Source organism: Pelodiscus sinensis, chromosome 1, assembly GCF_052426305.1.
Source record: "Pelodiscus sinensis isolate ZL-2025 chromosome 1, ASM5242630v1, whole genome shotgun sequence".
Classification (NCBI taxonomy): Eukaryota; Metazoa; Chordata; order Testudines; family Trionychidae; genus Pelodiscus; species Pelodiscus sinensis.
The window spans coordinates 361700698-361724525 of record NC_143052.1 but is presented as its reverse complement, the minus strand read 5'-3'; the positions used below and the strand labels follow the sequence as shown (position 1 = coordinate 361724525).

Below are 23828 nucleotides of genomic sequence, written 5' to 3'. Positions count from 1 at the left end.
AGCTGTGCCTAATGCTGGAAATCAATGGGCCTCTTCTGGCACAGAACTGATCAGGACTCCCTGCCAGCCTCTTTGGTGTCATTTTCCTGACGACTGCTAGACCCTCCCACATAAGCCTGGCCCATTACTACCACACCACAGAAAAGGAGACTGGGGCTAAGTCTACGTTTCAAACATGAAAGCACTGCTGCAGAAGTGCTTTAAAGTGAAAGTACAGCCACAGCACCACATAAAGCACCAAACGTGGGGCGTGGCTCCGAGCACTGGGAGTTTGCCCTGCACTAACCCTTTAAGGGCAAAACCCCAGTCCTGAATGAGGGCTGAGAGGGAAGCCCCAGCTGAAGCAGTTCTGGCTAAGAAGAACCCACTGGGGGATATATAAAGAAGGGCTCCTGGAGAGAGGGGAGAAGTGATGGCTGCTCTGGAGAGAGAGCAGTAGGGACCTGACTGCCAGGGAAGCAGGAGGCTCCCTGGTGGTAGAGCAGGGCTGGGGAAGGCAGGCAGGGCTGGGGAAGTTCTGGCAAGCAAGCTCCCAGGCTGCAGGGCCTGAAGCAGCCATGGTAGGCAGGGGCAGCAGGTCCACATCTCTTTGCCAGTGATGAGTGGCCATTACAAACAGTATCATAGAATCATAGACTAATAGGACTGGAAGGGACCTCGAGAGGTCATCGAGTCCAGCCCCCCGCCCTCAAGGCAGGACCAAGCTCCACCTACACCATCCCTGACAGATGTCTATCTAACCTGTTCTTAAATATCTCCAGAGAGGGAGATTCCACCACCTCCCTTGGCAATTTATTCCAATATTTGACCACCCTGACAGTTAGGAATTTTTTCCTAATGTCCAATCTAAACCTCCCCTGCTGCACTTTAAGCCCATTACTCCTTGTCCTGTCCTCAGAAACCAAGAGGAACAAATTTTCGCCTTCCTCCTTGTGACACCCTTTTAGATATTTGAAAACCGCTATCATGTCCCCCCTTAATCTTCTTTTTTCCAAACTAAACAAGCCCAGTTCATGAAGCCTGGCTTCATAGGTCATGTTCTCTAAACCTTTAATCATTCTTGTCGCTCTTCTCTGTACCCTTTCCAATTTCTCCACATCTTTCTTGAAATGTGGCGCCCAGAACAGGACACAGTACTCCAGCTGAGGCCTAACTAGTGCAGAGTAGAGCGACAGAATGACTTCACGAGTTTTGCTTACAACACACCTGTTGATACAACCTAGAATCATATTTGCTTTTTTTGCAACAGCATCACACTGTTGACTCATATTCAACTTGTGGTCCACTATGACCCCTAGATCCCTTTCCGCCATGCTCCTTCCTAGACAGTCGCTTCCCATCTTGTATGTATGGAACTGATTGTTCCTTCCTAAGTGGAGCATTCCTTCCTAAGTAGTTAGCCCCTGAGGCAGGGGCTAGATGGAGATTGGCAGTGGGTCACTGAGGCAAGGTGAATACAGGGGAACTGGGTGTTCTCTGGGGGGAGAACAAGGTGCCTTGGGGAGGGGAGGACCCTTGGAGTGCAAGCAGGATAAATACCAACCCCCGGAAGGGGGGCTCAGACCCTGGAGTGGGCACTGCCAGAGGGCAGTGTCCTGAAGAGTACGCGGAGGTCCATGAATGACACACATCGGGACTAGAGAGGGCAGCAAGAACACAAGGAAACACCAGCTAGAGCTGGGTTTCCCAGCCTATGGGTTGGGACCCAAATATGGGTCGCCATTACATTTCAAAAGGGTCGCCAGATGTCTTCCCCAGGTGGGTCTTAAGGAGCCATCCACACATATTTTGAATTGCCCTGGGTTAGCAAGTGTTCCTGAATTGTCAAAATGGGTCCCCATCTGGAAAAAGTGGGGAACCACTGAGCTAAAGGGAGGCATCCAGCAAGTCAACAAGCTAATTCCCAGAGCAACCGGCTGGAAGCGCCATGATGGTGAGTCTGCCCTGTGACAGAGTCCATTTACACGGGTGCTTGACAGCATTGTAACTTGCTACGCTCGGTGGGGGGCAGGGGTGGATTCACACCCTGGAGCAAAGAAGTTGCAGCACAGTAAGGGTACGTTTACACAGCAGCATTATTCTGAAATAACAAAGAGCATGTCTACACAGCAAGCTGTCATTGCAAAATAACATGGAGCTCGAGGACTTCTACTCCGACTCCTGTAACCCTCATTTCACGAGGAGTAAGAGAAGTCGGAGGAAGAGTGCTCTTCCTGTGACTTCCTGCTGTGAAGACAGCACCAAAAGCTGAATTAAGCTATTTCGACTTCAGCTACGCAACTGACAGAACTAAAGTTGTGTAGCTTAATTCGACTTTTGCCCTGCAGTGTAGACATGCTCCAGAGTGGCAGGATAGGCATGGCCTGAGAGCACTAACATGCATAGCACACACATCCCCCTAAAAGAGGATTTTAACTCCTTCTCTTTTGGTTTAAGCAGCAGTGTCTGTTCCCTGAAAGATATAAGTGAGTAAATTACTGAATGGGACTCACTCACAAAAAGTTATTGAAGGAATTAGCTGTAAGATGTGATGCTACAGTTTTAGAGAGCAGTGAGTTCTGAAATATTTCTCAACTGGGACAATCCAGTGATACAGTTTTTATGGAAATTACTAGCTTTCTTCCCTAGATCTGTGAAAAAAGTTATGCTATGATGGGGTGTCCATACCACATGAGCCCTGAGCATGGTAGCCTAAGCCAGAAAGGGCCAATTAACCTTACATGCTGCAGGAGAACCAGACACCTATAAGGTCTAAGGCAGATGAAGCCCAGCTGAGAGAAGTAAAAAGGTATAGGAGCTTAAAGCCAGGAAGTGTGAGATGGAGGGGATGGAAGGAATGACTTCTGTAGCAGGGATGTAAAATCCTGTTTAAAATGTTAACTGGTTAAACTATACGGGCGGGGGGGCTGCTCCGGCCCAGCTGGGAGCCAGTAAACCTGTTACCCGTAAGTATCACCCAGTTATGTTACCCATTTGCATCCCTATTCTGCAGTCACTCACTAGAAGGAAAGGGACTTGGCTAGGGTCAAAGAGTAACTCTAGAGACAAGATAAATCTTGGATTCTGATCAGCTGTTTGTCGGCTCTGCGCAGCAGCCATGTAAATTTAAATGAAGCGGCGACGGAGCCATGTAGTGTAGACGTACCCTAAGAGTCCCTGGGCTAAAACAAGGGTAGCAGATAGGCCCAGGCTCCCCTACCAGTCACTGTGAAAATGGCACACAACCTGGAGCTGGAACAGAGGAGTGCCTGGAATGACAGGAAGACAACTAGCCCAGTGGGACTTTTGTTATCTCAGAAATGGAAGATGTACAGTGACTTGGCCAAAGGTCAAGTCACAAAGAAGGAGCATGGAGTCTGAGAGGCCACAGTGCAAGCAACCAATGGAAATGAGTGTGAAATGGTAACAGACTAATTCTAGCCACGAGGAGGCATGCTTGCAGTAAGTAGAACCCCATTACACCATCTGAAAATTTTAAAATCCATCTTTATGGGGAGCCTATATTTCAGGAATGCTGTTGCCAACTGACACTACAATATTCATGCCCTCTTACTGCACAGTAATTTAGAACAATCTCACTGTGCATGTGGATCTTAGCGCACTTAATTACCTCTTAACATTGAGCAAAGCTTTCTATTCAACCCTAACAGTTATTAGTGCATTTCCATTATTAAGAAAAAGAACAAATAAGACTGAAAGCTGTGATTTACTGACGGTACAGCACAATGGGAGCGCTACTCACGAAATAAAACCCATCACTGCAACCCCCTCCCACAAAGTAACAGTAGCCTCTGCCAAAGGATAGCAAGCACCAAATCAAACCAGAACCCGTTCTCACCGATGGATCAGCGGCGCTCGTCTGCATCTGGTGGTAACAAAGTACTGCAGGAAGCCATCCTGGGTGTAGCCAAGAGCAGCGGTGGAGCATTTACTGACAACACTGCTGTCATTAGTGCCCTGGATCTGAACAGGGAACAAGAAGAATGACTGCTCGCTCACATTCACTCTGCTGACGCCAGCCAAGGAGTAGCCACCAGGAAACAGCTTCATCTAAACAGGGCAACTTAGATCCTTTCCTCTTTTAGAAACCAAGCCCTTGGGAGGCCCAGTGAGTTTTCCCACTGCCCAAGTGAAACATGCTGCCTGGCATCACATTATACACGTGGATGCACAATCCCCTCCCACCAGACCAATCACAGAGATTCACCAACAGCATATGTGAGGTCAGGAGACTAGAGCATCAGTGGCCCAACATGCCCTCCAAATCTGTGGCACAAAGAGTTCATGCAACATTATGCCATAGGCATGAGAGAGAGAGAGAGATCCTCTTTTCTTCTGTAAAGATGTGACAACTGCACTGGACAGGGAGTCAGTAATAGTGCTGTGACACTTCTGAACTATTATTAGGGAAGTTCAAAGTCAGTTGACTAGGTATCTGTGTAACTACTGAAAATCTCTGTAGGGATATAATAATGTGAATGAGTAAATGGTTACACACAGCCCACCCGCGTCCCCCGCACATGCTGCTACTATTAGAGGTGGTAGCGTGGAAAGGGGCAGGCGGGGGCCGGTGCTCATGTGTTGCCACAGAGTGTGGGGGAGAGGCAGGTGGCTCCATGGGAGCTGGCATGCGCAGGGAGCCACACACACCCCTCATGTAAACATGTACCTGCTGTACATGAATGTACAAAATAAATGAATGTTAATCTCTGTGGTTACATGGTTACACACTGCAGGCTCTGCAGTATAGAGCTTGCCTTCTCCTGCAGAACCTGAAGCAAAGCCTCCCTGCTCCTGGGGAAGCGGCTTCCCTGCCGTAGCGAAGCCTCCTCCCCAAGAGCAGAGCAGGTAGCCCTTGCCCACCTGGCTTCCAGGGAGCCAGCTGAGCATAACTGACACCATTAATCAGCTTATCGGTTAAATAGTTACACAGATAGGGTATGTCTACACTACAAAGTTAATTCGAACTAACAGCCGTTAGTTCGAATTAACATTCATAGGCGCTACACAGGCAAACCACCAGTTTGAACTTAATTCGAACTAGGTAAACCTCATTCTGCGAGGACTAACGCCTAGTTCGAATTAAGTAGTTCGAATTAAGGGCCGTGTAGTCACTTAATTTGAACTAGTTAGAGGCTAGCCCTCCCCAGCTTTCCCTGGTGGCCACTCTGGGCACAACCAGGGAAACTTGGCTGCCCCCCTCCCGGCCCCGGAGCCCTTAAAGGGGCACGGTCTGGCTACGGTGCCCATGCCAGGTGCAAGCTTGCCAGCACCCAGCCAGCAGACCCTGCATCTGGCACGTCACAAGCCAGCTACCCACTGCCACCCAGCCCTCTGCCTCTTCCCGGGACCAGGCTGGCGGCTCCCAGGAGCCTGCCCAGGGCCGCAAAAGGCGGGCGCCCGCCTCGTCTAGTGCGGAGATTGTGGACCTCATCCAGGTTTGGGGGGAGGCGTCCAACATCCACGACCTCCGCATTAGCCACAGGAAAGTGGCTGTCTAGGGAAGGATAGCTGCCAGCCTGGCCACCCAGGAGCAGGTCTGCATGAAAATCAAGGTGGTCCAGTGAGACCCCCGACCCTGAGCTTATAACATAAGAACATAAGAATAGCCATACTGGGTCAGACCAAAGGTCCATCTAGCCCAGTAGCCTGTCTGCCAACAGCGGCCAACACTAGGTACCCTGGAGGGGATAGACCGAAGACAATGACCAAGCCATTTGTCTCGTGCCATCCATCTCCAGCCTTCCACAAACAGAGGCCAGGGACACCATTTCTACCCCCTGGCTAATACCACTCCATGGACCCAACCTCCATGACTTTATCTAACTTCTCTTTAAACTCTGTTATAGTGCTAGCCTTCACAGACTCCTGTGGCAAGGAGTTCCACAGGTTAACTATTTGCTTTGTGAAGAAGAACTTTCTTTTATTAGTTTGAAGCCTGCTACCCATTCAGCTTCCTTGACCACGGGGTGCTCTTCCAGGAAGGACTGCTTGGCAGAGATGGAGTTCACCTTTCCAGGAGCGGGAAGGCCTTGTTTGGACACAGACTGGCTAACCTTGTGAGGAGGGCTTTAAACTAGGTTCGACGGGGACAGGTGAGCAAAGCCCACAGGTAAGTGCTGAATGTGCGGGACTGGGAGATGGGTTGGAAATGGGGGGGACTACGGCCTATAATGGCAAGGAGAAAGGAGGGTCAGGGCACAAGAGGGAGGCAAGATCAAATCAGTATCTTAGATGCCTATATACAAATGCGAGAAGTATGGGTAATAAGCAGGAAGAACTGGAATTGCTAACAAATAAATACAACTATGATATCATTGGTATTACAGAAACCTGGTAGGATGGGACGCACGATTGGAATGTTGGTATAGAAGGGTACGGCTTGCTCAGGAAGGACAGACAGGGGAAAAAAGGGAGGAGGGGTTGCCTTGTATATTAAAAATGTACACACTTGGGCTATGTCTACACTGGCCCCTAATTCCGGAAAAGGGATGCAAATCAGGTAAGTCAGCACTCGGCCATCAGCCCCTCTTCCCCCCCGCCCGTCCAAATCAGTTTTTCCCTTGCTGCAGCTCGTAATAAAACTGCCTCTGCCTACTTGTTGCTTACAAACGCAGAGTGAGGACAATGTTTTCTTCCATTTATGTTGCTTTATGTTGCATGTGATTTCTATTGTCCGGTGGTAACCATGTGTGCGTGCCTCTGTCTCTTTGGGCACTGCATTACCATTTAGATGGAATGTGGGATTTCGGATGTGATTCACTGAGGGAATACGTGCAGCCCATCACCAATACAACAGCCAGGGTCACTGTAACCTGACCCTGGGAGGGAGGTATGACCAGGCGATGCCTTTGGACAAAGGAGGAGCTGGGGCTGGAGGGACGATGCTGGGTGTGTTGGTGAGTCTAGCTTGGGGCAGGATGGGGGGCCAAGGCCAGGGCCCCTTCTCCCCAAGATGGATGATCCTGGCTGCTCCTGGGTCCTGTTCTGGGAAGACTGTCCTGTGCTGTGTCCCTGTGAACTAACAAACCTTCTGTTCTACTTGGCAGCTGAGAGTCACATCTGATTGTGGATGGGGATGTAGGGCCCGGTGGCTCCCCACAGTTACACACTAGGTCAGCATTTCTCAAGCATGGCCACGAGGAGGTTTTGTTATGCCACAGACCTCTGTGCAGCAACTGAGGGACAGAACAAAGCAGCCGATCCTCCCTCAAGATCATCAGCAGGCAGCCAATGAGTTCCCCACCTTTCTGGGAGTGACTTCAGCCCTGGTGTGGCGTGCATAGGCATTGGTACTGTGGGCTCAAGCCCTGGACCCAGATCCTGGCACTAAGCTCACCACACACAAACTCCATCAACCCAACCCCCAGGGCTGCAGGGCCCTAGCCACATGGGGTAGGCCCTGGCCTCAGGCTCATCCCCATGAGCATCTGCACATCACTATAGCTCGCATGGCCACTCCAGCATACCCCTCCCTCCCCACATCTCACTATCTCCTGTCTCACTTCACCATCCAGGGTTTTATTTGTCCCCTGGCTTGCCAGGGCTAAGGCTGCTGGGAGGGGGTATGAACAAATATCACGTATACAGCCTGTCCACTCCAAAACCTATCCCTACTTACAAGTCTTTTTAAAAAGCAACAACAGAGCAAAACAGAAAACAGATCTTGTCTGGATATCCGGTTCATTCAGGCCCGTAAAGCACACAGAAAATTGTACACTGTTTTCATCCAATCGGAAACAACCCTACAGGAACTAGCTAACACGTGTTTGTTTGATGGGCTGGACCTTACACTACAGGGATGTGCATAATTCGGGTTGGGACACGTGTGTGTGACGGACTGAGACCTGCAGCAACAGACATGCTTCATGATGACACACGGCAGGACCCAGACATGCACATATGTGGCCAGGTGTATGTGTGTGTGATGGGCTGGAGCCTGCAGGAAGGTGTGTGGAATGGGTAGGATCCAGTCACGTGCGTGTGTGTTTGTGACAGCCTGGTCCCGCAGGCACGTGCATAGCACAGAGGCAGGACCCGGACACGTGAGTGTGGCCAAGTGTGTGTGATGGGCTGGAGCCCACAGGAAGCCACATGGCACAGGGACAGGATATGCATGTACGGCCGTGTGAGTGTAACAGGCTGGTCTTGTTACTGAGCTTGTTATTGAGCTTGTGGTCGTGTGCTGAGCTTGTGTTTGTCTGGATTGTTTGTTTGTTTGGTTGCTTTGTCTGTTTGAAGGAGCTTCTAAAAGGTTTGAAATCTAGAAGCCTCTGTTAATTGGCTGAGCCTCAGACAGGAGGAGGGGCTAACAGAGCTATATAAGCCTGTGACTCAGCGACCAGGGAGAGCGCGACCAGGAACAGCTAACAGGAGAGTTTGGAGAGGGAGTTTAGAGGGCGCTAGTGACTTCTGACCTTCTTTAAAACATAACTCTTAGAATAATCTATACTCCAGAGATTTAAAAAGAATCACAGTTTATACTTAAACTTATTCATTAGAAAAATGGAGACAGAAGCCCAGCAGCAGAGTGGGGGCTATCCTGTTTATTGCATCGGGTGTAACATGTATGATTACCTGCCCTGTGGGCGGGTGGCGTATGTGTGCACCCGTTGCAAGGAGCTTCTGACCCTCAGAGACCGAGTTCGGGCTTTGGAGGCCAGGGTGGCTGAACTGGAGGAGCTAAGGAAGGTAGAGAGCTATGCTGATGAGACTTTCCGGGACACTGTAGTACTGTCCCACCTCCAGTCTGAGAACCCCAGGGATCTTAAGGAGGATGAAAGTCTCAAGGGAACAGAGCATTTAATGGGAGCAGAGGGAAACCATCCTGTAGTTGGGACCCTCCTCCCAGAGGATGTTGCGGTATCCTCTCGCACTGAGGATACCTCTGAGGGGGAGAGAACGCCAGTTAGGAAGAGGCAGGTGTTAGTAGTGGGTGATTCGATCGTTAGAAACATAGATAGCTGGGTTTGTGATGACCGGGAGAACCGTATGGTCACTTGCCTGCCTGGTGCGAAGGTTGCGGATCTCTCGAGGCATCTAGACAGACTTATGTGTAGTGCTGGGGAGGAGCCGGTGGTCGTGGTACATGTAGGTACCAATGACGTTGGGAAGGGTAGGAGAGATGTCCTGGAGGCCAAATTTAGGCTGCTAGGAAAGATACTGAAATCCAGGACCTCTATGGTGGCATTCTCGGAAATGCTTCCAGTTCCACGCTCAGGGCCAGGTAGGCAGGCAGAGCTTCAGAGTCTCAATGCGTGGATGAGACGATGGTGTAGGGAAGAGGGGTTTAGATTTATTAGGAACTGGGGACACTTTTGGGAGAGGGGGAGCCTATACAGGAAGGATGGGTTCCACCTAAACCAGGGTGGAACCAGACTGCTGGCACTAAACATTAAAAAGCCCGTAGAGCAGTTTTTAAACTAAGAGATGGGGGAAAGCCGATTGGTGCGGAGATGCATGTAAATCGGAGAGAGACTTCTCTTAGAGGAGAATCCGTTGATAGAGATTCTCTAAGCTGTAGTCAGAAAGAGAGGAGGGGAGAGGGCAAACCATGGGCCAGAGCTGACAAACAACAGCATACAAAGGAATCCAATGCATCAGGGAAGGGCAGACAAATAACCAGTGGCAAATTTTTAAAGTGCTTGTACACAAATGCTAGGAGTCTGACTAATAAGATGGGTGAACTAGAGTACCTCGTACTAAATGAGGAGATAGATATAATAGGCATCACTGAAACCTGGTGGATTGAGGAAAATCTGTGGGACACAATCATACCGGGATATAAAATATATAGAAAGGATAGAGCAGGCCGGGTGGGTGGCGGAGTGGCACTTTATGTGAAAGATAATGTAGAATCAAATGAAATAAAAATATTAAGTGAATCAACATGTTCCATAGAATCGCTATGGATAGAAATTCCATGCTCCAATAATAAGAAATTAGCAGTAGGGATATATTACCGACCATCTGACCAGGACAGCGATACTGACATAGAAATGCTGAGGGAGATTAGAGAGGCTACCAAAATAAAGAACTCTCTAATAATGGAGGATTTTAATTACCCCCATATTGACTGGATACATGTCACCTCAGGAAGAGAAGCGGAGATAAAATTTCTCAATGGCTTAAATGACTGCTTCTTGCAGCAGCTAGTGCAGGAACCCACAAGGGGAGAGGCAATTCTCAATTTAGTCCTGAGTGGAGTGCAGGATCAGGTCCAGGATATAACCGTTACAGGACCGCTTGGGAATAGTGACCATAATATAATAACATTCAACATTCCTGTGGTGGGAAGAACACCTCAGCAGTCCAGCACCCTGGCATTTAATTTCAAAAAGGGGAATTACGCAAAAATGAGGTTAGTTAAACAGAAATTAAAAGGCACAGTGACTAAAGCCAAATCCCTGAAAACTGCATGGAAACTTTTTAAAGACACCATAATAGAGGCCCAACTTAAATGTATACCCCAAATTAAAAAACATAGCAAGAGACCTAAAAAAGAGTCACCGTGGCTTAACCACCATGTAAAAGAAGCAGTGAGGGACAAAAAGGTATCTTTTAAGAAGTGGAAGTCCAATCCTAGTGAGATAAATAGAAAGGAACATAAACACTGTCAAATCAAGTGTAAACATGTAATAAGAAAAGCAAAAAAAGATTTTGAGGAACAGCTAACCAAAAACTCAAAAAGAAATAACAAAATGTTTTTTAAGTACATTAGAAGCAGGAAGCCTGCTAAAAAACCTGTGGGTCCCCTAGATGATCGAGCTATAAAAGGAGCAATCAAGGACGATAAAGCCATTGCGGAGAAACTAAATGATTTCTTTGCTTCAGTCTTCACGGCTGAGGACGTTGGGGAGATTCCTGAATCTGCACCGTCCTTTTTGGGTGATGAATCTGAGGAAATGTCCCGGATTGAAGTGTCATTAGAGGAGGTTTTGGAACAAATAGAAAAACTTAATGTTAACAAATCTCCGGGACCGGATGGCATTCATCCAAGGGTTCAAAAAGAACTTAAATGGGAAATTGCTGAGCTATTATCTGTGATTTGTAACCTATCCTTTAAATCGGCTTCTGTACCTAATGACTGGAAGGCAGCCGTGACACCAATATTTAAAAAGGGCTCTAGAGGCGATCCTGGCAATTACAGACCGGTAAGTCTAACTTCAGTACCGGGCAAATTAGTCGAAACAATAGTAAAGAATAAAATTGTGAAGCATGTAGAAGAACATAATTTGTTGGACAAAAGTCAACATGGTTTCTGTAAAGGGAAATCCTGTCTTACTAATCTGTTAGAGTTCTTTGAAGGGGTTAACAAACATGCGGACAAAGGGGATCCAGTAGATATAGTATACTTGGATTTTCAGAAAGCCTTTGACAAGGTCCCTCACCAAAGGCTCTTGTTTAAATTACATGGCCATGGGATAAGAGGGAAGGTCCTTTCTTGGATTGAGAACTGGTTAAAAGACAGGAAACAAAGGGTAGGAATAAATGGTAAATTTTCGGATTGGAGAGGGGTAACTAGTGGTGTACCCCAAGGGTCAGTCCTGGGACCAATCCTTTTCAACTTATTCATAAATGATCTGGAGAAAGGGGTAAGCAGTGAGGTAGTAAAGTTTGCAGATGATACCAAACTGTTTAGGATAGTCAAGACAGAAGCAGACTGTGAGGGACTCCAAGAAGATCTCACCAAACTGAGTTATTGGGCAACAAAATGGCAAATGAAATTTAATGTGGATAAGTGTAAAGTAATGCACATCGGGAAAAATAACTCCAACTATACGTACAGTATGATGGGGGCTAATTTGGCTACGACAAATCAGGAAAGAGATCTTGGCGTTATCGTGGACAGTTCTCTGAAAACTTCCACACAGAGTGCAGCGGCGGTCAAAAAGGCAAATAGGATGCTAGGAATTATTAGGAAAGGCATAGAAAATAAGACCCAGAATATCTTACTGCCCCTGTATAAAACTATGGTACGCCCACATCTTGAATACTGTGTACAAATGTGGTCTCCTCACCTCAAAAAAGATATTTTGGCATTGGAAAGGGTTCAGAAACAGGCAACTAAAATGATTAGGGGTTTGGAACGGGTCCCATATGAGGAGAGATTATAGCGACTGGGATTTTTCAGTTTAGAAAAGAGGCGACTGAGGGGGGATATGATAGAGGTCTATAAAATCATGAGTGGTGTGGAGAGGGCTGATAAAGAAAAGTTATTTATTAGTTCCCATAATAGAAGAACTAGAGGACCCCAAATGAAATTAATGGGTAGCAGGTTTAAAACTAATAAAAGAAAGTTCTTCTTCACACAGCGTGTAGTCAACCTGTAGAACTCCTTGCCAGAGGAGGCTGTGAAGGCAAGGACTATAATAGATTTTAAAGAGAAGCTGGATAAATTCATAGAGGTTAGGTCCATAAAAGGCTATTAGCCAGGGGATAAAATGGTGTCCTTGGCCTCTGTTTGTCAGAGGCTGGAGAGGGATGGCAGGAGACAAATCGCTTGATCATTGTCTTCGGTCCACCCTCTCTGGGGCACCTGGTGCTGGCCACTGTCGGTAGACAGGATACTGGGCTAGATGGACCTTTGGTCTGACCCAGTACGGCCGCTCTTATGTTCTTATGTCTTTGTGGGCAGGTGCATGGCAGAGGCACCAGACACATGCGCGTGGCCATGTGTGTGTGTGACGGGCTGGAGCCCACAGGAAGCCACATGGCACAGGGACAGGATATGCATGTACGGGCGTGTGAGTGTAACAGGCTGGTCTTTGTGGGCAGGTGCATGGCACAGGCACCGGACACATGCACGTGGCCATGTGTGTGTGTGACGGGCTGGAGCCCACAGGAAGCCACATGGCACAGGGACAGGATATGCATGTACAGCCGTGTGAGTGTAACAGGCTGGTCTTTGTGGGCAGGTGCATGGCACGGGCACCGAACACGTGAGTGTGGCCAAGTGTGTGTGATGGGCTGGAGCCCACAGGAAGCCACACGGCACAGGGACAGGATATGCATGTACGGCCGTGTGAGTGTAACAGGCTGGTCTTTGTGGGCAGGTGCATGGCACAGGCACCGGACACATGCTCGTGGCCATGTGTGTGTGTGATGGGCTGTAGCCCGCAAACAGACACCTGGCACAGGGGCAGGATCCTAACACGTGCAGGCAGCCATGTGTGCGTGATGGACTGGTCCGATAGGCAGGCATGTGGCACAGAGGCAGGAGCTGGACACACGTGCGCACAGCCCGCAGGACAGGAACAGGACACACACAGCCATCTGTATGTGACAGGCTGGAGCCTGCAGGCAGGTGCATGGCATGTGGCACAGGGGCAGGACCCAGACACGAATGCACGGCCGTGTGTGTGTGATGGGCTGTTTCCACAACAAAGCACGTGGCACAGAGGCAAGACCCAGACACGCCCGCACAGCCATGTGTGTTTCAGGGGTTGGGGCTCACAGGCAGGCGCATGGCACAGAGGCATGTGTGTATGTGACAGGTGGGAGCTCGCAGGAAGGCGAATGGCACAGGGGCTGGAACTGAACACGAGCTCATGGTTATGTGTGTGATTGGCTAGTCCCGCAGCAAGGCACGTGGCACAGGGGCAGGACCCAGACACTTGCATGCAGTCATATGTGTGTGTAACGGGCTGATCCAGCAGGAAGGCATGTGGCACAGGGGCACAAACCGAACATGTGTGCATGGCCATGTGTGTGTGCGATGGGCTGGTCCTGCAGCAAAGCACATGTCACAGGGGCAGGACCCACACACGTGTGCGGCCATATGTGTGTGTGTGATGGGCTGGTCCCATAGGCAGGCACATAGCACAGGGACAGAACCCGGACTCGGACACACATGGCATTGTGGGTGTGTGACGGGCTGGAGCCTGCAGGCAGGTGTGTGGCATGTAGCACAGGGGCAGGACCCAGATATGCCTGTCTGTGTGTATCCCACAGGCAGGCACGTGGCACGGGGCAGGAGCTGGACATGTGCACGGCCATGTGTGCACGTGACAAGCTGGTTCCTCAGGCAGGTGTGTGGCACAGGGGTTAGACTGGGACAAACGTGTGCAGCCATGTGTGTGTGTGACAGGCTCGTCCCACTGGCAGGCGCAAAAGGGGTAAAGTAATAAGTGTAAAGTAATGCACATCGGGAAAAATAACCCCAACTATACGTACAGTATGATGGGGGCTAATTTGGCTATGACAAATCAGGAAAGAGATCTTGGAGTTATTGTGGATAGTTCTCTGAAAACTTCCACACAGTGTGCAGCGGCGGTCAAAAAGGCAAATAGGATGCTAGGAATTATTAAGAAAGGGATAGAAAATAAGACCCAGAATATCTTACTGCCCCTGTATAAAACTATGGTACGCCCACATCTTGAATACTGTGTACAGATGTGGTCTCCTTCCCTCAAAAAAGATATTTTGGCCTTGGAGAGGGTTCAGAAAAGGGCAACTAAAATGAGTAGGGGTTTGGAACGGGTCCCATATGAAGAGAGGTTAAAGCGACTGGGACTTTTCAGTTTAGAAAAGAGGAGACTGAGGGGGGATATGATAGAGGTATATAAAATCATGAGTGGTGTGGAGAGGGCTGTGACGGGGCGACCCCCCCCCCGTTCCCTGGGCGCCGCCGAGCAGGCACTGCTCGGCACCTGCGGGTGGCCGTACCAGGAGTGCGCGGTGTGCACACAAGCCGCGCTGGGGCTGGAAACGCCGGCAGCCCCACCGGCGCGGCCGCGACGCGGCAGGCGGGAAGGGGCCAGGGCGGGAGGAGTTTCCCCGCCCTGATGGACGCAGCAGGCAGCCAACCCAGGGCCAGGTGGGCGGAGCTAGGAACCCCCGGCCAATGACGGGGGAGGCGGAAGCCCGGCGGGAAGTTTAAAAAGGTAACCCCTTCAGCCCAGAAGGGGAGAGAGGGCAGGGGCTAGCGGGAGGTGAAGGGAGGGCTGGGAGAGGGGGAGAGTCGGCAGACCTCCCCGGAGCGCAGACCCGGCCGCCACCCAGGCTACCTAGCCCAGCCCCCGGCGCGGAAGGGCGGGGGCATAACAGGACCGGCAGGCTGTCGGACAAACTGAAGGTGACTGACCCCGGAGGGAGGCGGACGCCGAGGGCGGGAAAGGAAACAGCCCAGGGCGGAGCTCGCACGAGCTGGTGGGCTGATGAGTTACGGCAGGAGCCCCGTCAGCCGGACCGGAGCCAAGCAGTTCCACGTCCTTAGGGCCCTGGGCTGGGGCCTGTGAGTGAGGGTGGGCCCGGGCCCCCTTTCCCCCCCCCCGCAGCCGCGGGGGAATTACATTGGCGCTCGGGCAGCAGCAAGGCGCCCGAGCACGTAGCCGAGAGTCGAAACCCTGCAGCCGAGCGGGGCAACGAGATACCGTGGGGTGCCATGCCGACCCCTGGGACGCCCCCGAGTACTCCGGGGACAGACGGGTACAGGCACCCCGGTACAGGGCAGATAAAGAAAAGTTATTTATTAGTTCCCATAATAGAAGAACTAGAGGACACCGAATGAAATTAATGGGTAGCAGGTTTAAAACTAATAAAAGAAAGTTCTTCTTCACACTGCATGTAGTCAACCTGTGGAACTCCTTGCCAGAGAAGGCCGTGAAGGCTAGCACTATAACAGAGTTTAAAGAGAAGCTAGTTAATTTCATGGAGGTTAGGTCCATAAAAGGTTATTAGCCAGGGGATAGAAATGGTGTCCCTGGCCTCTGTTTGTCAGAGGCTGGAGAGGGATGGCAGGAGACAAATCACTTGATCATTGTCTTTGGTCCACCCCCTCCGGGGCACCTGGTGTTGGCCACTGTCGGCAGACAGGCTACTGGGCTAGATGGACCTTTGGTCTGACCCAGTACGGCCGTTCTTATGTTCTTATGACTAAGGGTTGTGTGAAGCCACCTGTGTGTGAAGGGCAGGACCTGGACACGCGCATGGACATTTGTGTGTGAAAGGCAGGATCCGGACCAGCGCATGTGGTCATGTGTGTGTGATGGGATGGTCCTGCAGGCAGGCGCGTGGCACAGCGACAGGATCCGGACGCACGTAGCACCGTGTGTGTATATGAAGGGCAGGATCCAGACAAATGGAGGGAGGGAGAGGAGAGTGGCTGTGTGCGCGGGGGCGTACATGTGACAGGCAGGATCCGGACACGCACGGGGGGAGGGCTGGTGAGTGCGTGTGAAGGGCAGGATCCAGACACGCACGGAGGGGGAGGGCGGGTGAGAGCATGTGAAGGGCAGGATCCAGACATGCAAAGAGGAGGAAGGCGGGGACAGGACACGAGCGGGGGGGGGGGGGTGCGGGTGACAAACAGGATCCGAACACGTGCGGGGGGGGGTGGGAGTGCAGGTGACGGCTAGGATTCGGACAAGCGCGACGGGCGGTGCGGGTGTCGCGCAGGATTTGGACGCACGGGGGGGTCCACGCGAGGGGGGTGCGGGTGACGGCCAGGATCCGGACACAGGCGGGGGGGGGGGGGGGAGTGCGGGTGACGGCCATGATCCGGACACGCGTGGGGGGGGTGCGGGTGACGCGCAGGACCCGGACACGCGCGGGGGAGGGGTTTGCGGGTGACGGCTATGATCCGGACACGCGTGGGGGGGGGGTGCGGGTGACGCGCAGGACCCGGACACGCGCGACAGGTGACGTCACTGCGGTGTGTTCGGGAGCCGCCCCGGCCGTCCACTCACCGCCCGGTCCCGCGCCGCGCCCCGCCCCCTCCGGCTCCGCCCCATGCTGCGGCCGCGGGGAGCTCCGGCCGGACAGCGGCGCGTGGCCCGCGTGCAGCCACCCGCGTCCGCAGAGAGCGACTTCCGGCGCCCCGCCCCACGCCGGAAGCGGGTAGGGAAGGGGCGGGGCTAACGGGCGGGCGGGGATTGGCCGGGCCCCTCCCAGGGGTGGTCCCGCCCCCCGGCGCCTCCCCAGGATCCTCTGCCTTGGGGGTATTCAGCGAGTACCTGGGTGCAGGGGTGGGGGGATATTCAGCGAGTACCTGGGTGCAGGGGTGGGGGGTATTCAGGGAGTACCTGGGTGCAGGGGTGGGGGGATATTCAGCGAGTACCTGGGTGCAGGGGTGGGGGGATATTCAGCGAGTACCTGGGTGCAGGGGTGGGGGGTATTCAGGGAGTACCTGGGTGCAGGGGTGGGGGGTATTCAGGGAGTACCTGGGTGCAGGGGTGGGGGGATATTCAGCGAGTACCTGGGTGCAGGGGTGGGGGGTATTCAGGGAGTACCTTGGTGCAGGGGTGGGGGGATATTCAGCGAGTACCTGGGTGCAGGGGTGGGGGGTATTCAGGGAGTACCTGGGTGCAGGGGTGGGGGGTATTCAGGGAGTACCTGGGTGCAGGGGTGGGGGGATATTCAGCGAGTACCTGGGTGCAGGGGTGGGGGGTATTCAGCGAGTACCTGGGTGCAGGGGTGGGGGGTATTCAGGGAGTACCTGGGTGCAGGGGTGGGGGGATATTCAGCGAGTACCTGGGTGCAGGGGTGGGGGGTATTCAGGGAGTACCTGGGTGCAGGGGTGGGGGGATATTCAGCGAGTACCTGGGTGCAGGGGTGGGGGGTATTCAGGGAGTACCTGGGTGCAGGGGTGGGGGGTATTCAGGGAGTACCTGGGTGCAGGGGTGGGGGGATATTCAGCGAGTACCTGGGTGCAGGGGTGGGGGGTATTCAGGGAGTACCTGGGTTCAGGGATGGGGGGTATTCAGCGTGTACCTGGGTGCAGGCGTGGGGGGATATTCAGCGAGTACCTGGGTGCAGGGGTGGGGGGTATTCAGGGAGTACCTGGGTGCAGGGGTGGGGGGATATTCAGGGAGTACCTGGGTGCAGGGATGGGGGGATATTCAGGGAGTACCTGGGTGCAGGGGTGGGGGGAGATTCAGCGAGTACCTGGGTGCAGGGGTGGGGGGATATTCAGCGAGTACCTGGGTGCAGGGGTGGGGGGTATTCAGGGAGTACCTGGGTGCAGGGGTGGGGGGATATTCAGCGAGTACCTGGGTGCAGGGGTGGGGGGTATTCAGCGAGTACCTGGGTGCAGGGGTGGGGGGAGATTCAGCGAGTACCTGGGTGCAGGGGTTGGGGGATATTCAGCGAGTACCTGGGTGCAGGGGTGGGGGGTATTCAGGGAGTACCTGGGTGCAGGGATGGGGGGATATTCAGCGAGTACCTGGGTGCAGGGGTGGGGGGATATTCAGCGAGTACCTGGGTGCAGGGGTGGGGGGTATTCAGGGAGTACCTGGGTGCAGGGGTGGGGGGATATTCAGCGAGTACCTGGGTGCAGGGGTGGGGGGTATTCAGGGAGTACCTTGGTGCAGGGGTGGGGGGATATTCAGCGAGTACCTGGGTGCAGTGGTGGGGGGTATTCAGGGAGTACCTGGGTGCAGGGGTGGGGGGATATTCAGCGAGTACCTGGGTGCAGGGGTGGGGGGTATTCAGGGAGTACCTTGGTGCAGGGGTGGGGGGATATTCAGCGAGTACCTGGGTGCAGGGGTGGGGGGTATTCAGGGAGTACCTGGGTGCAGGGGTGGGGGGTATTCAGGGAGTACCTGGGTGCAGGGGTGGGGGGATATTCAGCGAGTACCTGGGTGCAGGGGTGGGGGGTATTCAGCGAGTACCTGGGTGCAGGGGTGGGGGGTATTCAGGGAGTACCTGGGTGCAGGGGTGGGGGGATATTCAGCGAGTACCTGGGTGCAGGGGTGGGGGGTATTCAGGGAGTACCTGGGTGCAGGGGTGGGGGGATATTCAGCGAGTACCTGGGTGCAGGGGTGGGGGGTATTCAGGGAGTACCTGGGTGCAGGGGTGGGGGGTATTCAGGGAGTACCTGGGTGCAGGGGTGGGGGGATATTCAGCGAGTACCTGGGTGCAGGGGTGGGGGGTATTCAGGGAGTACCTGGGTTCAGGGATGGGGGGGTATTCAGCGTGTACCTGGGTGCAGGCGTGGGGGGATATTCAGCGAGTACCTGGGTGCAGGGGTGGGGGGTATTCAGGGAGTACCTGGGTGCAGGGGTGGGGGGATATTCAGGGAGTACCTGGGTGCAGGGATGGGGGGATATTCAGGGAGTACCTGGGTGCAGGGGTGGGGGGAGATTCAGCGAGTACCTGGGTGCAGGGGTGGGGGGTATTCAGGGAGTACCTGGGTGCAGGGATGGGGGGATATTCAGGGAGTACCTGGGTGCAGGGGTGGGGGGATATTCAGCGAGTACCTGGGTGCAGGGGTGGGGGGATATTCAGCGAGTACCTGGGTGCAGGGGTGGGGGGTATTCAGCGAGTACCTGGGTGCAGGGGTGGGGGGATATTCAGCGAGTACCTGGGTGCAGGGGTGGGGGGTATTCAGGGAGTACCTGGGTGCAGGGGTGGCGGGATATTCAGGGAGTACCTGGGTGCAGGGGTGGGGGGTATTCAGCGTGTACCTGGGTGCAGGGGTGGGGGGTATTCAGCGTGTACCTGGGTGCAGGGGTGGGGGGGTATTCAGGGAGTACCTGGGTGCAGGGGTGGGGGTATTCAGCGTGTACCTGGGTGCAGGGGAGGGGGGTATTCAGCGTGTACCTGGGTGCAGGGGTGGGGCGTATTCAGCGTGTACCTGGGTGCAGGGGTGGGGGATATTCAGGGAGTATCTGGGTGCAGGGGTGGGCCGTGGGCTGGGTGAGGGTTATTCAGGGAGTACCTGGGTGCAGGGGTGGGCCGGGTGAGGGGTGGGGGATATTCAGGGAGTACCTGGGTGCAGGGGTGGGCCGTGGGCTGGGTGAGGGGTGGAGGGTATTCAGGGAGTACCTGGGTGCAGGGGTGGGCCGTGGGCTGGGTGAGGGTTATTCAGGGAGTACCTGGGTGCAGGGGATGGGCCGTGGGCAGGGTGAGGGGTGGGGGGTATTCAGGGAGTACCTGGGTGCAGGGGTGGGCCAGGTGAGGGGTGCGGGTATTCAGGGAGGACCTTGGTGCAGTGGTGGGGGTATTCAGCGAGTACCTGGGTACAGGAGTGGGCCAGATGAGGGGTCGGGGTATTCAGGGAGGACCTTGGTGCAGTGGTGGGGGTATTCAGCGAGTACCTGGGTACAGGAGTGGGCCAGATGAGGGGTCGGGGTATTCAGGTAGTACCTGGGTGCAGGGGTGGGCCGTGGACGGGGTGAGGGGTGGGGGTATTCAGGGAGTACCTTGGTGCAGTGGTGGGGGTATTCAGCAAGTACCTGGGTATTGGGGTGGGCCCTGGGGTGGGTGAGGGGTAAGGGGTCTTGAGGGAGTACCTGGGTGCAGGGGTGGGCCGTGGGCAGGGTGAGGGGTGGGGGTATTCAGGGAGTACCTTGGTGCAGTGGTGGGGGTATTCAGCAAGTACCTAGGTACAGGGGTGGGCCCTGGGGTGGGTGAGGGGTAAGGGGTCTTGAGGGTGTACCTGGGTGCAGGGGTGGGCCGTGGGCAGGGTGAGGGGTGGGGGTATTCAGAGAGTACCTCAGTGCTGGGGTGGGCCGGGTGAGGGGTGGAGGGTATTCAGGGAGTACCTGGGTGCAGGGGTGGGCCGTGGGCAGGGTGAGGGGTGGGGGGTATTCAGGGAGTAGCTGGGTGCAGGGGTGGGCTGTGGGCAAGGAGTGGGAGGTGCAGTTAGATGGGCTTCGGGCCGGGAATGGAGGTGCTGGGCTGTGGGCAAGGAGTGAGGTGTGTGTGATTAGGGAGTAGTTGGGTGCCGGAGTGGGCTGTGGATTAGGGTGTGGTTAGGGAGTGACTGGGAGATGGGATGTGTACCAGGGTAGGGTGTAGGCAGGGAGTGGCTGGGGTTACGGAGGCGAATGACCAAGGACTGAGATGGCTCTGCATTTAAAGTGCATTAGGAACCAGGCGGGCAGGCAGCCCAGCTCAGTTCTGGCTCGTGCCAGTCCAGGAGCTCAGACCCTGCCTCCCTTCCTCCAGACAGGGGCTGCCCAGGGACTATAGAATAGTCGACTAACCCATAAGAATTCATGAGGTTAATTGACTCTTCAATTAACCGATATTTAACATCCCTAATTGTTATCTGACTGACATGTTTTGATTTGAGAGGTGAGGAGTGATTCCTGTAGTCACACCATACACACAATTGTAATAATCTTTGTAGAAAATGTGCTGTGTTGAGGTATTTAGAATCTGATAACTATAGATGATTAGTAATGCGAGTAACAAAATTATATGTAAGGTCATAAACATAGGTTCAATTTAGGTCTAAAACCTGTTTAGTAGAAAAATCTTGGTAAACCATTTTTTGTGGGCAAAGGGACAAACTGTGGTCTCTAGACAGGTGTCATCGAAGTTGATGAGCAATCACCTAGCAAATGACCGTTCTTTGGCAAGGAAGGGACACAGATCTGCAGCTTAGTAAACAACAGCATGAAAACTCTTTCACCATCTGTGATGGATAGGAGGAGTGCTAGCCAGCACCCTGTGTCTAAGGGTTTAAACTTGGATGGCTAGCAAGGGTGTTGGCAGGGGGCCAGAAGAACCAATGGGGATACAGTGCTGAAATTTGAATTGGGTATACAGGCAGTCCCCGAGTTACGCGGATCCGACTTATGTCGGATCCGCAGTTACGAACGGGGCCTTCTCCCTGGTCTCCAGCAGACCAGGGAGAGGAAGCAAAGCGGCGGAGCACGCGGGCAGCGGACAGCCCGAACGCGCGTCTGGGCTGTCTGCTGCCCGCGTGTCCCGCCGCTTTGCTCCCCGTCCTTCTGGTCTGCAGACCAGGGGGATGGGGAGCAAAGCAGAGCAAAGCCGCGGAGCCCGAGGGCAGCAGGATAGCCACGGCGCGTCTGGGCTGTCCCGCTGCCCCCGTGCTCCGCGGCTTTGCTCCAGACGCCTGTGGTACAGCAGCTGGGGCGCTGCCGGTTGGTCCTGTAGTGCCACTCTGGGCGCTACTGGACCAACCCGGTAGCACCCCAGCTGCTCTGGCCCAGGAGTCCTGATTCAGCCACTGCTGGTCAGTTTCAGCAGCGGCTGAATCAGAACGCCTGGGGCAGAGCAGCTTGGGTGCTGCTGGGTTGGTCCAGTAGCGCCGAGAAGCGGCGGCGCTACTGGACCAACCCAGCAGCACCCCAGCTGCTCTGCCCCAGGCATCCCCAAGTCAGCCGCTGCTGAAACTGACCAGTGGCTGACTACAGGAAGCCCCTGCCCCGGGCTTCCTGGAATCAGCTGCTGATCAGTTTCAGCAGCAGCTGACTTGGGGATGCCTGGGGTTCTTAAGTTCAATCTGTATGTAAGTCAGAACTGGCATCCAGATTCAGCCGCTGTTGAAACTGATCAGTTTCAGCAGCGGCTGAATCTGGACGCCAGTTCCGACTTACATACAGATTCAACTTAAGAACAAACCTACAGTCCCTATCTTGTACGTAACCCGGGGACTGCCTGTAGATACCTGGCCTGCCCTTTCTTTGTGTCTTCTAAGTTAAGGGCTGGAAGGAGGAACATGCAGTAATCAGAACTGCCATCCCTACAAGGAATATTGGGCATGGAAGTGAACAACCAGGAAGGAACCATTAGTAAATAAAGGGAAAAGGTGTATTTAGTCGAGATCAAGGTATTTTTCTTTGTTTTGGTTGTTTGGTTAAACTCTGTGGCTGCGTCTAGACTGGCAAGTTTTTCCGCAAAAGCAGTTGCTTTTGTGGGGAAAAACTTGCCAGTTATCTACACTGGCCGCTTAAATTTCTGCAAGAACACTGACGATTTCATGTGGAACGAGGTGTACTGGTAGTTCGAATTAGAGAGCCTAATTTGAACTACCTACTCCGAGCCGCTTTTAGCCGCGGGTACGGAGTCCGCACTAATGGGGATTTAAAAATGGTGGCGCCCAGGAAGATGCAAATGAAGCCTGGGATATTTAAATCCCGGGCTTCATTTGCAACTTCGAATGCCTACCTTAGCCACCCTAGTTCGAACTAGGGTGGCAGTGTAGACATACCCTAAGGCTACGTCTAGACTGGCCCCTAAAAACGGAAAAGGGATGCAAATCAGATAAGTCAGCATAGGGAAATCCGCGGGGGATTTAAATATCCCCCGCGGATTTAAATAAACATGTCCGCCGCTTTTTTTCCGGCTTGGGGAAAAGCCGGAAAAAAAAAGTCTAGACTGGCACGATCCTCCGGAATAAAGCCCTTTTCCGGAGGATCTCTTATTCCTACCTTCCTTCCTTCAGGTACTCAGCGCTGCTCAGGTGGGCCTGGCAGGAGCGGCGGTCAGCTGGGCCCGGGGCGGCAAACGGCCATTTGGGCTCCGTGCTCCCCACGCGTGGACGGGAGGAGGGGGGTGGGAAGCAGACCTGGCGGGGGGGGTTGCAGCCACTGGCCGCAGCCGGACCCTAAAGGGCCGCTTGCTGCCGCTTGCTCCCCCGCCGGGGCCCAGCTGAGCGCTGCTCAGGTGGGCCCGGTGGGACAGGAAGTGGAGCGGGGCGGTGATGTACACGGCCAGGGGGCAGGGCCATGTACGGCACTGCCCCCTCCTTCCGCCGTGGCGCTGAGAGGTGCACCCCTCAGCTGGGCCGCCATGGGAGAGGAAAGGGAGGGGCAGTGACATAGACAGCCCCGCCCCCTGGCTGTGTACATCACCGCCCCTCCCCCCCCACAGCGACCCGGCTGAGCCTGCAACACTCAGCCGAGCCACCATGGAGGGAGGGGAAGGGGGCGGAGCAGTGACGTACACAGCCAGGGAGTGAGGCCATGTACATCACCACCCCCCTTCCCCTCCCACTGTGGCACTCAGATGAGTGGTGCGCCCCTCAGCCGGGCCGCTGGGGGAGCCAGCAGCGCAAGGGGCCGTTTGGGCTCCCCTGCAGTGGGAGGGGAAGGAAGGGCGGTGACATACATGGCCCTGCCCCCTGGCCA

The 23828-nt window shown here is 53.9% G+C and overlaps 1 protein-coding gene across 4 annotated transcripts in view; it reads right to left on the bottom strand.

The window, feature by feature from the left end:
• Window positions 1-16821, bottom strand: part of LCMT2 (leucine carboxyl methyltransferase 2) — a 69672-nt gene extending 52851 nt beyond the window's left edge. For all 4 annotated transcript variants that reach the window (XM_075917309.2, XM_075917313.2, XM_075917311.2 and 1 more), the window contains exons 1-2: window positions 16689-16821; window positions 3839-3963 (exon numbers count right to left, since the gene is read on the bottom strand). In XM_075917309.2, coding sequence (XP_075773424.2) covers window positions 3839-3963; window positions 16689-16733 — 170 coding nt within the window. In that variant the 5' untranslated portion in view covers window positions 16734-16821. The remainder of the gene's footprint in view (window positions 1-3838; window positions 3964-16688) is intronic.
• Window positions 16822-23828: the final 7007 nt, after the last annotated feature.